Here is a 14,577-nt window from a genome sequence, read left to right on the forward strand (position 1 = left end):
GGCATGGTGCTCCGGGCTCGAATAACAACACCACCTAGAATCCCCTCTGATAATCACATGAGAGTTAATACTGGCACAGCACAGGCCTCCGTATCAACTATAAGGGGGAAATGGATGCCGCCATAACTGCAGTCAACAGACAACCTGAAGGTGAAGCATCAACAAATGATCTTCACAATCACCTGAAGAAGGTTATCATTAATACGGCTTCAAACATACTTGGGCCCCAGCCGCAGAGTCGGAATATCAACACCAGTTGCACCATAACCAAAGTTAAAATGTGCACGGCCATGAGAGGATTCGGTATCCCTGACCCCGACCAATGTGCGAGGCCAATATTGACCCTTAATAAGTCGAAAGACTAGTAAACGCACTAGCTTCCTGGGGCAGGGTTATGCCCAATTTGACGGGAGCAATATTATTATATATATTAGCAATATTATATTATGATATATAATACAAATTTACGGCGTATTGCTGTTAGTTTATCATTTACACAGTATTAGATGTGGTGATAATGAAACTGAAACACAAAAGAAACTGTCCATGTGTGCTATATTCCACAAAAGGTGGAAAGAACGCATGGAAGTTAAGGTGGGGTGCAGGGTTACGCGGACGACATTGTTTTAATCTGTAGGGGCACATATGAGGATAGCCTATGTGATAGAATCCAAACTGGATTAAGGGTTACTAGTGCCTGGTGCAGGAAGGCGGGACTGTGTATCAATTCAGCCCAAATCACCATTTACTAGAAAACGTAAACTTGATCACGTGAGGGCCATAAGGCTACATGACGTGGAGGTGAAACGAGAAACAGAGGTCAACTATTTTGGAATTACGCTAGAAAAAAAATTATTCTGGAAGATGCATGTCGGCAAGCTACGAGGGCTCTAATGACTTGCAGGTCCATAGCAGGAAAAATGGGGTTGCACTCCAAAGATAGTATGTTGGATATAGCCTGCAATAGTAAGGCCAATGATTACTTCTTCTTTTTCCCCAGCCTTTGTCCCGCTCCAAGCAGGGTCGACTCGTCGCGATCGTTTTCTCCATTTTATTTTATAAAATGAAGGCAAGTGAATTCTCGTTAACACGAATTACGTGACCATACCGTCGAAAGCGCCTCTCTCGCAATTTTTCCACGATCGGTACAATCCCAAATCGATCACGGATATCCTCATTTCGGATCTGATCAAAACGTGTCACGCCACTAGTCCAATGTCATATCTTCGCCTCAATTACCGCAACGCGCCGTTCATTATCTTTTATATTCGGCCATCACTCAGGACCATAGAGAGTGATAGGACGGCCGACATTGCGGTAAATTTTAGATTTGAGATGTCCCTTGATACGTCGATCACAAAGAACACCAGTTGTGCAACACCACTTTATCCAGGTTGCGTTAATGCGTGAAGCAATTTCATTATGCAGTTCTCCATTAGCTGATAGCATTGACTCGAACTATTTAAATCGCTCAGTTCTGGGCAGATCACTGCCGCTAACAGTGATTGTGCCTGTTTCATGGGGATCGGTCGTCAAAAAATCAGTTTTATTCAGATTCAATCTGAGACCGTTTCGCATGAGGCGATTATTCCATTTTTGGACAGGTTGCTCGATATAATTTTTTCTATTAGACACTTCGAACTTTGCTTTTCGGATCGTGTCAGAGCAATTGAATCCAGTGCATGAGTTCTTCTGGCACTAAGTGTTGTTATAGAGTATATCAGATGATTTGGTGTAGCACAGGGTCAAACGTAATGCAAAGAGGGCGATGCTTCTCACGGTGTTTCTCCATGGGTAACCGCACAGCGTGTATTGCGTCAGTAGTTCCGCAGCTCTTGACAAATCCGGCTTGATTCACGGTTATTTCAACGATTTTGCGAATACGATTGTCAAGAATGCGTTCAAAAATCTTCATGGTATGGGAAAATAACCGGATCGGACGGTAATTTGAACATTCTGCTGGATTACTTTTCTTTTTCCATATTGGAAGTGCGGTACTTTCTAGCCAGTCAGATGATGTTCTTCCTTCCTGAATAACCGGATTAAAGAATCTTCTAAGCAACAGTGTTGGGTTCGGTACTCCGCTTTCCAGAGCTCAGATGCGATGTCGTCAGTTTCTGCAACTTTCCCTGATTTCATGCGTTTTATTGGTTCCTCGACTTTAGTGGCGCTGACAGGTGAAATTGCTCTAAATTTCGGCAAAAATTGTGGAAGTGGAGGATGAACAAATTGTTCAGTTGAAATCTGCTCGAAATATTCTCGCTATCTGTCGCGGCTCGTCGGTCGGTAAGCAAAGTACCGTTCTTGTCATTGACACAACTGAAGTGTTCGATATCCTGTGTGCGTTCGTGTCCAGTTTATAGTAAAGATCTTTGTAATGGACCGCTCGTGTAATAGCTATCGCTTTCTTTGTTTTCTAGTTAGCATTCTTGTAAATTCGCCAATTGGTCAGAGTTTTATCGTTGAGAAACTTGTGGTAGAGGCGTTTCTTTTCACGGATTTTCATATGAACATCGTCATTCGAAAGCCCTGTATCTCACTGGATCAACCACTTACCAGGCTTGGTGATTTCGAGAGCTGCTTAGTTCACTTTGCGGATCGTTTCTTTAACTTGGTTCGGTGGATCTTCCATATTCGTAGTGATTGGTAATCGCGTAAGTGAGATCATTTCCTCTTTCTTCTCACAAAATCGCGCGGTGGGCCAGTGCGTTCCTCGCTTGACTCGGAAGACGGCAATCAGCGGCTGATGTTGAGGGGTGATGGCCTCATAGGGAATAATATCCAATATGGATTGTAGCGTCAACGATTATAATGATTAAGATGAGACAATCGTTTGATGCACTATGTATTTGCAATTACAAGGTCATGGGTATCCGCAAAATCGACTATGCTCGCCACCCTTATTGCGCGTACCGAAGCCTTTTTCCCCCATGGCAACTGTTGCTGTCTGCCTTTTCACCCGCATGACCATTAAGGTCGCCCGTTACAGGTCTTTGCATGGAGGAGTTGCCAGACGACATGTTTCTTGGCATCAAGTCGACCTGTCTGTGGTCCGTATGCGCTGAAGAAGTGAATCGTGCGATGAGCTGATATAATGGTGATTTTAATCAGCCGGTCATCAAATGATTCGACGATACCCTTCATCACGGAAACCCTTTGAGTTGTCAATGCTAACACCGTATTGAGTGTGTGGGCTACCAAAAAAAAGTTTATAGCCATTTTTACTGCGTTCACATTCTATGTGGCATCAGACCATGGGGTTTCTTGTAGAGCGCAAATATCATTGCGCCTTTTCCGAAGAGCTATTGCGAATTCCTGGTCTTTCCAGTGTACCCTCACTTCAATATTTAATGTGCAGACGCGTATTTGATTTGCTCGTACTAACTTACTTACGCCCGGAAGTCGCCCATGTGTTATGAACCCTTTCCCATTTCACGAGAGGACCGGGGGTGTGTAAGATTGAATATTAAACTGTTGTATAGCACTCTATGCCTGATAGAGGACCTTTTCAAAGAAATGGGGTCTCTGGTCAAGAATGGGTCTCGGTATGTACACGGCGTAGTACGTCCCATTTTAACGTATGGTTCCATTGTATGGTAGCAGGCGCTCACCAAGAGAGACAAAAGAACGAAGCCTAAAAGGATTCAAAGAACCACGCGTGCAGGTACTACCGGATCCCTGCATTCCTGCTTGGCAGATGTTCTCAATGTACCCCTATACCTCGTTCATTTAGACCACCATGATTCCGGATACTGGAGAGAGGGTCCCTACGGCCATGGTAACATCCTAGACGAAGTACTTTGTGAACTCTGGGCATTCCCCGCGGTCTACGCTACATGCAAGCTCAACCAGAGAGTTTGTTGTAGACTTTCCAACCAGGCCAGAGTGGGAGACCGGTGGCGTGTTGCAAGGCATGACACAGGATTCTACACCGACGGATCAAAGAGTCGATGCGGGAGTTTTCGAGTTGAGTGGAACACTCTCCCAGAATTCGCCAGCGTATTCGAAGCGGAAGTATTGGCGGTACTGGCCATGATCCCAGTCCCAAGCGGAGAGTAAGGCCTTGAACTCAGCGGTGACATCCTCCAGGCTGGCTGGACAGTGAAGAAACTCGCTGAACAATCTGGGCGGCACACTCAAGGTCACCCTCCTCTGGGGTCTCGGTTACAGGAACACAGAGGGGAATGAGTGGGTTGACGGACAGGCTAGGCGGGACTTTGCTCTTGGCAGGCCTTTGGTGGTCCGGCTGGCGACTCTCAAGGGTGGAATCTATTCGCATTACTTACCAGCTGCGACCTCAGATGATGAAGGCCCACTGCCTATGCCAAGTAAAGGAGGATTTGGCCCGCCTATAACAAAACCCGATCGTGAGAGCACGCAAATGCATACAAAATTACGGCGGTCTGCACTGGCACGGGCATATAGGGGACCATGCCCCCTGACTCAATATACCCTACAATACGCATTGCCGAAGCTGCGAGAAGAGGGAGAAATTCTTAGGACACTAGGTAAACCATTCTTTGAGGACCTTAAAAAGATCTCTAGCTGCAGGGTGGGAGAGTTGCTTTCCTTTGTGAAAGCTACGAGGTTGCTCTCGAGATCTGAGCAAGCTGGACTGACTTTGTCGTATCTATATGTCGACAGATTGCCATTTTCTACAGTTCTTACGCGTGACCTCTTCCGTCTTGTCATCAGCTAGAATTGACTAGCAAATTTTTAGTCACACGTTGGGAGCAAATACAGGCACCATAAGTTCGAAAGAAAAACAACTCGAAGCAATTTATCTGGAAGTTGAATTTTATTCAACGCTTTTCAATTCCATCTCGCAAGATTGCGCCTACCATAGCTAACTTTACCATTTTCTAACAGGTTCCACTTCTTTATGACATAATCAAACGTTTATGTACAGTAAATTGTCTTAAAATTGCTTCCTAGGTCCAAGTAACAACTCAGTCGATATTTTTATGCTTAAATAAGGGTGAATGTGTGTATTTTTGGAATATCTGTTCGAGATATCCTCAGTCGCCTTTGTGTTTTGCGCTACTCAGGCGAACCAAGCGGTCGCGACGCTTCATGTCGACGTTGTGCAGAAAGATCTTGGCTCGGTCTGACATGCCGCTCTGCGATTTCACGGAAGATTGCTCGATCGCAGTTTTGTAGCCTGAAATGCTGAGCAGGGACCGCTGATAGCAGAATATCCCGTACAGGAGGTGCCAAATTGTGATTGCCGGCCAGAAAGTTTTTGGGAAGTAGAGAACCGTCGAAGAAAGCTGGAATGTGGAGAAGAATACCATTATGGCTTTGTACATACTTGGAGTACTCCCTAGAATTAACAGGGGTTGGAAGGGAATCAGGAAATCTAGGGAGAGCTGGAGGGCACTCACCTGCCACATCAGAAAATCACTCAGCCGGCTCTCCCCTGAAGTTCGTATCAGCAAGTCCGGATTTTTGATATCTTTGGTATACAGACACTGCGCTACCAGCTCCTCCGTGATGTCTTCTTCCTCGAGGTTACCCCCTTCCTGGCAGATTGTTTGAATCGCGTTTGTGATCTCTTCCCGCGATGTGTACGCGAAAGCGATGTTCAGGAACAAGTTGTTATTTTGCTCAGTCATCAGCATAGCTTCCGACATAAGTTGCTGCAGCTCTTCAGGCAGGAGTGCTAAGTTGCCCAGGATACGTATTCGAACCCCATTCTCGTGCAAACGTTCTTTCTCCTCAAGCAGTTTCTGGAACTTCACTTTGGTTATGTCCATCAGAGCCGACACCTCCTCGGGGCTTCGCTTGAAATTTTCTATGCTAAATGCAAATGCCGTCACCTCCTTGACCCCGAGTTCCAAGCACCAGCCCAGACATTCCGATAGTTTGTCGAATCCTCGCGAATGCCCTTCGATTTTTTCAATATTTTCGGTTTTGGCGAATCGACGGTTGCCATCCATAATGATGGCAATATGCCGCGGGATCGGACCGCATTTTATTACATTGAACGCTAGCTTTTCATACCACTTGTATTCATTTTCCCGGATCAAGGTCATTCCTACGCGTTTTTATTCAGAAAAAGTGAACTTTTTATCAGTTTTCGATGACCGGCATCAACAGAGGTCGGGTGGTGGAGAGACACTGACGTGGGCTAGTCCGTTGCGGTTATTTGTATCTTGTGAGCGGTGAATCTACTTTAGTTTGGAGTCACTTCGTTATTTCCAAACAGGGTTAACGGCATCAAAGCACATCAGGGCAGAGTTTCATATCAATTCTACTTGCTTTCGTCAGACACTTCTTAAAGAACAAATTGGAAAACCGTGTGACAGCTCACAAGACTTGTTGATGGAGTTGCCTGATGTGTTTGACATGGCAGGTGTGCCAACGTTACAGATCTATTAATTTCTTATTGGGCAAACCATGGAACTTTTGCCGTCATTCGAATGGTTCAATTGGCAAAATCGTTTCGCAGGAAAATGAACTGAATCGATATCTAATTTCCGTTTATGGCGAGAGGATCAGTGAAGCGAGGAAACCGCATTAGGATGTTTCCAGAATCATGTTTTTATTGCATAGATTGCCGGCTTAACTATTCAAGAATATTTTGCAAAGTTGATGTTCCTTTGAATTTTATCCGCGTAGAACCGAGCGCTTATGGAGTACACGCTCAGGCTCGAGCGTCCAGGAATTAGTAACTTATATCCTTACGTAATTTTATAGAGCTATGTGAATATTGTGTTTATAATTACTTGGCGCAATCCCTTCTACGAGTGCGTTTGTATTTGTTGTAAATGTAGTTTGTTCCTAATTAAGACTGAGAAATGTCTTCATATCCGAAAGGCGACTTTTCAAACAATTTTCAACTATTTTCGCAAAATGGCGTTTTTCACATTCGCGGAAATTTTAACTCAAAAGGCAACTGATCATTATGAAAATTGAAGGTATGATTCTTTATAAAATTATCAAGAATATGATCCCACATTTGGGTTGATATCTTTTAAAGGACGCTTCTTTCTAGCCCATCGAAAATTGTAAAAAAAAAATGTTGGCTCATTTTATTTTCTCATCATCTTTAATTTCAATCGTTTTGGATAATGTAAAAAACAAAGGTCCGCGACTAACTTTCAAAAGAATGTGTATCAAATGAAAGGGCTCAATTAGTACTTTTCGAAACTGGTTCCATATGGTGATATCGGGTGAAACGTAGGGGAGTGACGGCTCAAAATATGACCCCCAAAAAGTGCAACAACTGAAAAATCTGAAAAAAAATCACAGTAGTGCATCTCTATGAAATCTAGACCTCAAAATACATCCGGTTCCGATATCTGCATAAATAAAGTTAATAATAGTATATTTCGACATTTTAGAAATATACCATACCATGTCCATCCCCGATGTATAAAATTTGGCATGGGTGTAAGGGATAACATAGTGCGTAGTTTAAAGAAAATCCAACTATTATTAACAAAGTTATAGGGGGTAAATCTTTACCATTTTTTGCGAATTTCGTGCATTCTACAATGTGTATGACGTCATCGTCACATCAATTCGTCAATACCATAACGAAGTGGGTTCATATGAATGGGGTTGAAAAGAATTATTTTGTTTTAGTTTTTTAGTCATTTGTATACGAATATCAATTACTTCAAATAGACATGTGTGTATGTAGGTATATGGTATATGCGTGCTAATGAAGTTTGTGGGTAGTGTCTAATTCAGATAGATATATATGTATTTTTATATTAAACCAGCCGTATTTATTATACGTACTATATATGTGGCGGTCAAAGGGTAGTATAGGTCCCAGGGCGAAACGTGGGTTGGACCCACAATGGAGCATAAAATCTGGGAAACGCCTGTTGAACCAACACCAACAGCTCTACTACCAAACCCTATCTTCACCTCCACGTAGTGATCGCTGGAAGTTCTTTCTTCATGCAAAACTGCAGACGAAAAATGATGAAAGTGAGTCTCCCACGCCTAAAAACGGGTCAAAATGTACCAACTGGTCCTCCAGGTTGGTGGTTGGGTAGGGCTGACAACCCCACATGGAAAACCGATGCTGCGAAGCCACGGAAGGAGCCTCGGACAGGATGGATTTTACAACGAGGAACCCGGCAACGACAACGGATTAACGATTTGCGCATTTTCTCATGGAAGGTGCGTTCTCTGTACAGACCGAATGCTGCTGAGCATCTAGCCGACACCGTGTCCCAATATAGGGCTGATGTAACAGCGTTGCAAGAGATACGATGGACAGGGAACGGTTTCCTGGAGAAGAGCCGCTACACCATATATTATAGTGGCCATCCAGTAAATCATGTGCTCGGAGTAGGTTTCTTAGTCAGCCAAAAAATGAAACCTGCTGTTATCGGTTTTGAAAATATAAGCGAAAGGCTATGCACACTTTCACGTTCACGCCCCTATAGAGGAGACTGCAGAGTCGGAGAAGGACGCCTTCTACGAGGCAGTTGAGCGGATCCTGGAAGCCAGTCCCAAGTATGATATCAAAATCATATTTGGAAATTTCAACAGGCAAGTAGGGGCAGAGCCTTTATTCACGCGATACGTTGGCTTCCATAGCTTACATAGGGATACCAATGATAAGGGACTGCGGATTATTGAGTTAGCAGTATCGAACGAAAGGGTTGTTGGAAGTACCTGGTTTGCGCGGAAAGCGGTCCACAAACTCGAGCTCGAATTACGGCACCACCTACAATCGCCTCTGACAATCAGGCGAGAGTGAATACCGAAGCCATTCACAACACAGCCCACCGCAACACCTATAAGGGCGAAATGGATGCCACAATAACTGCAGTCAGCAGAGATCCTGGAGAAACCTGAACCATCTGAAGAACGTTATCATTGATACGCCAAAAAAATTCTTGACCCCAGCCGCAAGAACGGCTGGTTTGACGATGAATATAAGCTAGCTACGGAACGGAAGAATGCTGCATACCGAGTAATGTTGCATTTTCAAAGAACTCGGGTACGCGCAGAGACTAATCACGAACTCCGTCGAGCGGAGAAGACGGAAAAAGGAAGCCTGGTAGAACCAACAAGTCTGTAAACTCGAAAAGTATAGGGAGCAACCGCACCAGGTGCGGAAGTTTTACCAACAAGTCAGCAGGATGAAGCCGTATGCACCACGATGCTCATCCTGCCGAGATAAAGAGGGAAATCTGATTTCTGACAGAATGGGCATATTGGAGTGATGAGCTGAGTACTTTGATGAGCTACTGAACAACCAGAACATCGCCGAGTTGGAGGTCCGGGCAACTGAAGACGACAGACAAATACTGCGACCACCAAGTATAGGAGAAACAGTCCGTGCAATTCATCGGCTTCATTCATTCATTGGCTTAAAAATCATAAGTCGCCAGGAGTCGATGTATCATAATTACAGCCGAATTAGTTAAATATGGAGGCGACTTATGCTCAAGGTATGGACAGCGAATCAATGCCTGACGATTGGCAACGAGGCATTATCTGCCTCATACATAAAAAGGGAGATATCACACAGTGCAGCAATTATAGAGGTATTACGTTGATGAGTACCATCTATAAGATACTCTCCGCTATCTTGCTAGGCCGGATAGCCCCATACGCCCAGAACATCATTGACCCATACCAAAGAGGCTTCGCTCCAGGCAAATCAGCAACAGATCAGATTTTCTCTCTGGAGTGTCTGCGGCAAGCCATGGAAAAACTGTTGGAATATGGACAACAGTTACACCATCTGTTCATCGACTTTAAAGCCGCCTATGATAGCATAGCCAGAGTAAAACTGTACACGGCCATCAGAGAATTCGGTATCCCGACCATTCGACATCAACAACGGTCTACGACAAGGGGATGCCCTATCATGCGTCCTCTTTAACCTGGCCCTCGAGAAAGTCATCCGTGATGCTGATGTAAATGCAAGAGGTACGATCCTCTTTAAGACCACCCAACTACTGACCTATGCTGACGATATCGACATCATGGGAAGAATCACCCGAGACGTACAAACTGCCTTCATCCAGATCGAGCAGGCGTGCGAGGTCTTGGGCTGCACATCAATGAAGGCAAAACAAAATATATGGTGGCAACGTCACCGAAGACGAATCAACCAACAACATCAAATCGCACTGGTCAAACACGAAGGAGAATAAGGATAGGAGAATACAACTTTGAGACCGTTGACAATTTCTCCTATCTAGGGTCGAAAATCACAACCGATAACAGCTAACAGAGCCTATCTCAGCTTACAAAAACTGATTCGCTCGAAACGTCTCACCATAGGGTCAAAGCTCTTAATATACAAGACAATGATCTTGCCAGTCCTTATGTATTTCTCGGAAACTTGGGTTCTTAGCGAGAAGAATTGCGAACTCTTAGCCGCGTTCGAGAGAAGAATCCTCCGAAGAATTTTCATGACGATGGATGATTCCGTAGCCTTCACAATGCCGAAATCTATGAGCGATACCACGACCGTCCGGTTGTGGATAAAATCCGGCTCAATAGGTTACGGTGGGCGGGTCACTTAATTCGTATGGATGAGAATGATCCCACCCGGAAAGTCTATAAGGGCAATATCTCTGGTAGAAAAAGAAGACGAAGCAGACCCTGCCTAAGATGGAGCGATGGCGTAGGCCAGGACGCCAGACAGCTTTTAGGGATATCGAATTGGTGGACCTCGGCGCAAAACCGGGATGTCTGGAGTTCCTTATTAAGGCAGGCCTAGACCGGATACCGGTTGTTGCGCCGTTGATGATGATGAACACTTAGCGCGAAAACAAATTCACCTACTTTACCTGGGGGGAATTGGATGCTCCATTTAAAAATAGCAATAAGAAGATATATAATATAAATAACAATAAATACATAAATAAATATACAATAAACAACGCAGTACAGTTTTCGGCAACAGAAGCAAAAGAGTATTGGGGTGGACTTTGGGGGTTACTCGCCCACTATGCTGGGCATGCTGAGTGTGTTGCCGCCGAAGGCACCCGACATGCCACTACATTACCAAAGAGAAGGTTCATCGAGCTGTGAACGGCTCGATGAATTAGAGGCGTCTTGGTCTGGATGGGGTGTAGAGTTCTTAGCATGAAAAGTTTACCGGTATACATGGTCGGTTGGCACACAGCACAAACCACCTTTTTTCTCTGCGGGAATTACTTACTTTGTCCCTAAAAAAGACACAGTGCAGGACCCCGCAGGGACAAGACCGATTACTTGCTTACTGATCCTCTACAAGTACATAATGCACGTTATTAGTTGAAAGGTTAATGCGTACTTCGAGACCAACAACATTCTGTCGGAAGAAAAGAAGGGCTTCCGAGCTGGGTCAAGGGATTGCAAAGAGCAACTTATTATCGACTTGGTAGGTGTATGAGAGGCAACTAAAAGCCAAAGAAATCTCTTTAGTTACTATAATGATTACGCCAAGGTTTTCGACACCGTCCCCCACACCTGGCTGATCGATGTCCTAGGTCTGCACCGCATTGGTCTTAAACTAATAAAGCTTTTGGCGACAGTCATGGAATGGTGGCATACCACCTCATCAGTGTATTCATCTGACGGTACTAACACCTCAGAGCCCATCTGTTTACGGAGGGGCATCTTCCGGGGGGATTCATTGAGTCCTGCTAGGTTCTGTTTGGCACGGAACCCCCTTTCATTCCTACGGAATGATGCTAGAGGGCATGGTTTTGCAATAAAATATCGTAAACTTCTCAATGACAATTTGTCCCATATATAAGAAAGCTATAAACTCTGCTTCGAGAATTATTGAGGCATTTCATGTCGCGTTGGCACTTTACTCAACAAAATTTCTCTAATAGTGGCCTATGTGGATGATATAAACATTCTGACATGGTCCAAATGCTGCGAGAATAAGACAACGGTGTACAATATAGCAGAAGCAGATGTCAAAACGTACCACTGGATCACTACAACTTGGAACAAGTGATCAGCTTTGTTACTTAGGGTTACTGATAGTGAACGACAGCAATGAAATGGAGGAAATCCATAAGCGGATCATGTTTGTGAACTTTTTTCATCTTATTAGTCATCAGTCATATGAGTGTAACCTCATATCGATCACGGATGTGCTAATTTTCGATGTGATTATAAGCTGGTGCGACATTGATCCAATGCAACATCTTCGGCATTCATTGCCTTTGGTAGTCTGCCAGCACTTAGAATCATTGAGGGCAACAGGTCGAACGATACTGCGGTAGACTTTGGATTTGAAACATACGTTCATGATATTCGATCGCAACGAACGCCTGATAGCATTGATATTGGATACTTCATTCACTCAGTTCTGAACAGGTCGCTACCACTGAGAGTGAAATGCCTGTTTAACCAGGGTTAGTTGTCAAAAACTGTGCTTGATTCAGATTGAGTAGGAAACCATGCCGCATGAGGTGATGGTTCTACTTTAGGACAGATTACTGGAAATTAATTTTATTATGAGACGCTCGGAAAACATCATCTAGATAGAGTACAAAAGCACTGTGAAGGCTGAAAGGAGTACTCTTCAGAATTTCACCGTCTCGTTTTACTTAGGCCCAGGTTCTCGGTCCGTTCGCCGCTAAAGTCAGCCACAATTGGGGGGGCATAAAGTTCAAGATCATCCCAGGAGACCGGTCGTTTATATTTCTGCTTTGTTGAAAATGGAGAAGAAAAAGCTCCTCCAATTTCACGTCTTCAAAAGCCCAGGACTCTGGATTGGATAACTGAGTAATTATCAATTACTATTCTGCTCCGCATAAAAGGAACTTTCCTGCAGGACGCAGGTATTATGCTAGCTAGGGGGTCAGAACTACTTGCTCGGGCACTTCCGGGACGCCACTCCCCGTATCGAAAGCGAGCCGTTAAGGATCGTTGACGATTCCTGAGGGGAACATTATGGTGGCCTGGACGGGACACTGGCCTATAGGGGACCATGTCGTCAGACCCGGCATATCCTACAATTCGCAATGTCGAGGCTGTGGAAAAGGCGGCGAAACCCTCAGCCATTTACTTTGCGGCTGCCTAGCCAGAGCAAGGCTGCGGACACTAGGTAAACCATTCTTTGAGGACCTTGGAAGATCTCTAGTTGCAGCGTGGAAGAGCTGCTTTCCTTCGTGGATGCAACGGGCCGGCTCTGAGAGTCGGAGCTGGGTGGACTCTGTCCTACTTGCTCTTACTACAGCAGTCAGGTTCTTAGGAGTTTTTGGCATCAAAACAGCGCATCACAGCGCTAATTGGTCTCCTTGGAGCGGCTACTGATACCTAACCGACCTACCCCATTGTTGAATTGGCAAATTACAATCAACTGATTATCTTTACCGCGCAGTAAATTTACGGAGCTCTTTGTTATTAGTAGTGGAAGCAGGGTTTGATGTTCAATCATCCAATATGAAACCGTCTAGCTAACAATTTTGCCGAAATCCCTTCAATCTTTATTTTGTCAATTAAAATAACTACACAAATAAAAATGCCAGAGAGACTACTCCCATTTCACGAAAATAACCAAGTCTCGACCTTGCCTACGAAATTTATATGTTAATTTTCCCCATAAGGTGCCGGAAGATCCAAAGACCGAGTAACATATTTATTTCCCGATCGAGTTTTATTAATGCTTTTATGGACCTAAGAGTTTTATGTCACCCACTTTATCTTCCATCTGCGTTCGAGGTCTGCAACAATGGCTGGCTTAGGAGCATTCATCCGCCAATATACAGACTCATATTCCATTGTGCATTCAAGTCACTCCCATTTTCCCGTACTTACGTGAGCGCTTTCACAGCACACGAATAGGAGTAAGTACTGGTGAGGAACAAAGCCTGCATAATTCCCACTGAAACTCACGAAAATGTACCATTTTTCATAAGAAGAAAGCTCCTGGCTGCGAGTGCGGGGGTGTGGGCGAATCCATGCCGTGACATTAACTATGAACTCGAGTATCTGCCGGAGTGGATGGATACAGCGCGCAACAAGTAGAGATGGAGTAGGCTGGGGCCCCTACGTGAGTGGTCTCCTCATGTGTTTACTTTCTCTCGGCGCTGGATTGCTCCGTGAAGCCAGCGCTGAATGTTGGAAGCAAGAAGAATGTGGAGCTGTTTTTTCGGGCTTTTTGGCACGTAATCTGCGAGTCGAAGTTTTAATCGCACTCAATCTGCTTCCACGCGAATTAACGCAAACTGTCCAGAGGAAATTCTGAGACGAATGTATCTTGTTCGGGGCGTAATGGAGCCTGCGAACACAAATTGCAAACACTTCTGCTGTTTCACCCATCTGCATTTGGGAACCTGCAGACCCACCGCAAGCCCGACCTTCGGCAATTACCGAGCAATGTTTACAATGTTCACATCACACGTAATTCCTCTCGGGGGATGACTGGTTTATGTTGAACCCATCTGCGCGTGTAAAGAGCTTTCCATGGCGATTTCGTCTGGTTGTGTTTTATATTCCCTAATTGAAAATTGGCTCAGCATTCAAATTAAATACGGCGCAGAACATGAATTTAATGGACACAACCAATTTGTAATTCAAACGGCACAGAACGGGCGGGCAGGGGGGTGAGAACAGGGCGGTTGCCTTGTATGGGAAGCTGGAACT

The 14,577-nt window shown here is 44.6% G+C and overlaps 1 protein-coding gene across 1 annotated transcript; it reads right to left on the reverse strand.

The window, feature by feature from the left end:
* Nucleotides 1-4,779: 4,779 nt before the first annotated feature.
* On the reverse strand, nt 4,780-6,348 carry LOC119660001 (dehydrodolichyl diphosphate synthase complex subunit DHDDS). The gene is made up of 2 exons (XM_038068379.1): nt 5,385-6,348; nt 4,780-5,270 (listed from the first exon to the last, which is right to left on the reverse strand). Exons 1-2 carry the CDS (start codon nt 6,033-6,035, stop codon nt 5,019-5,021), a joined length of 903 nt encoding a protein of 300 aa, XP_037924307.1. The 5' UTR covers nt 6,036-6,348; the 3' UTR covers nt 4,780-5,018.
* Between the last annotated feature and the right edge of the window lie 8,229 nt (nt 6,349-14,577).

The sequence above is a fragment of the Hermetia illucens genome, chromosome 6 (assembly GCF_905115235.1).
Source record: "Hermetia illucens chromosome 6, iHerIll2.2.curated.20191125, whole genome shotgun sequence".
Taxonomy (NCBI): Eukaryota; Metazoa; Arthropoda; class Insecta; order Diptera; family Stratiomyidae; genus Hermetia; species Hermetia illucens.

What these genes read in the sequence shown, in the direction of transcription:
- LOC119660001 (XM_038068379.1), bottom strand. Translation starts at nt 6,035, where the DNA reads ATGACCTTGATCCGGGAAAATGAATACAAGTGGTATGAAAAGCTAGCG. An exon ending in GTGATTTTCTGATGTGGCAG is followed by an intron (nt 5,271 to 5,384) that starts GTGAGTGCCCTC and finishes TCCACATTCCAG; the next exon opens with CTTTCTTCGACGGTTCTCTA.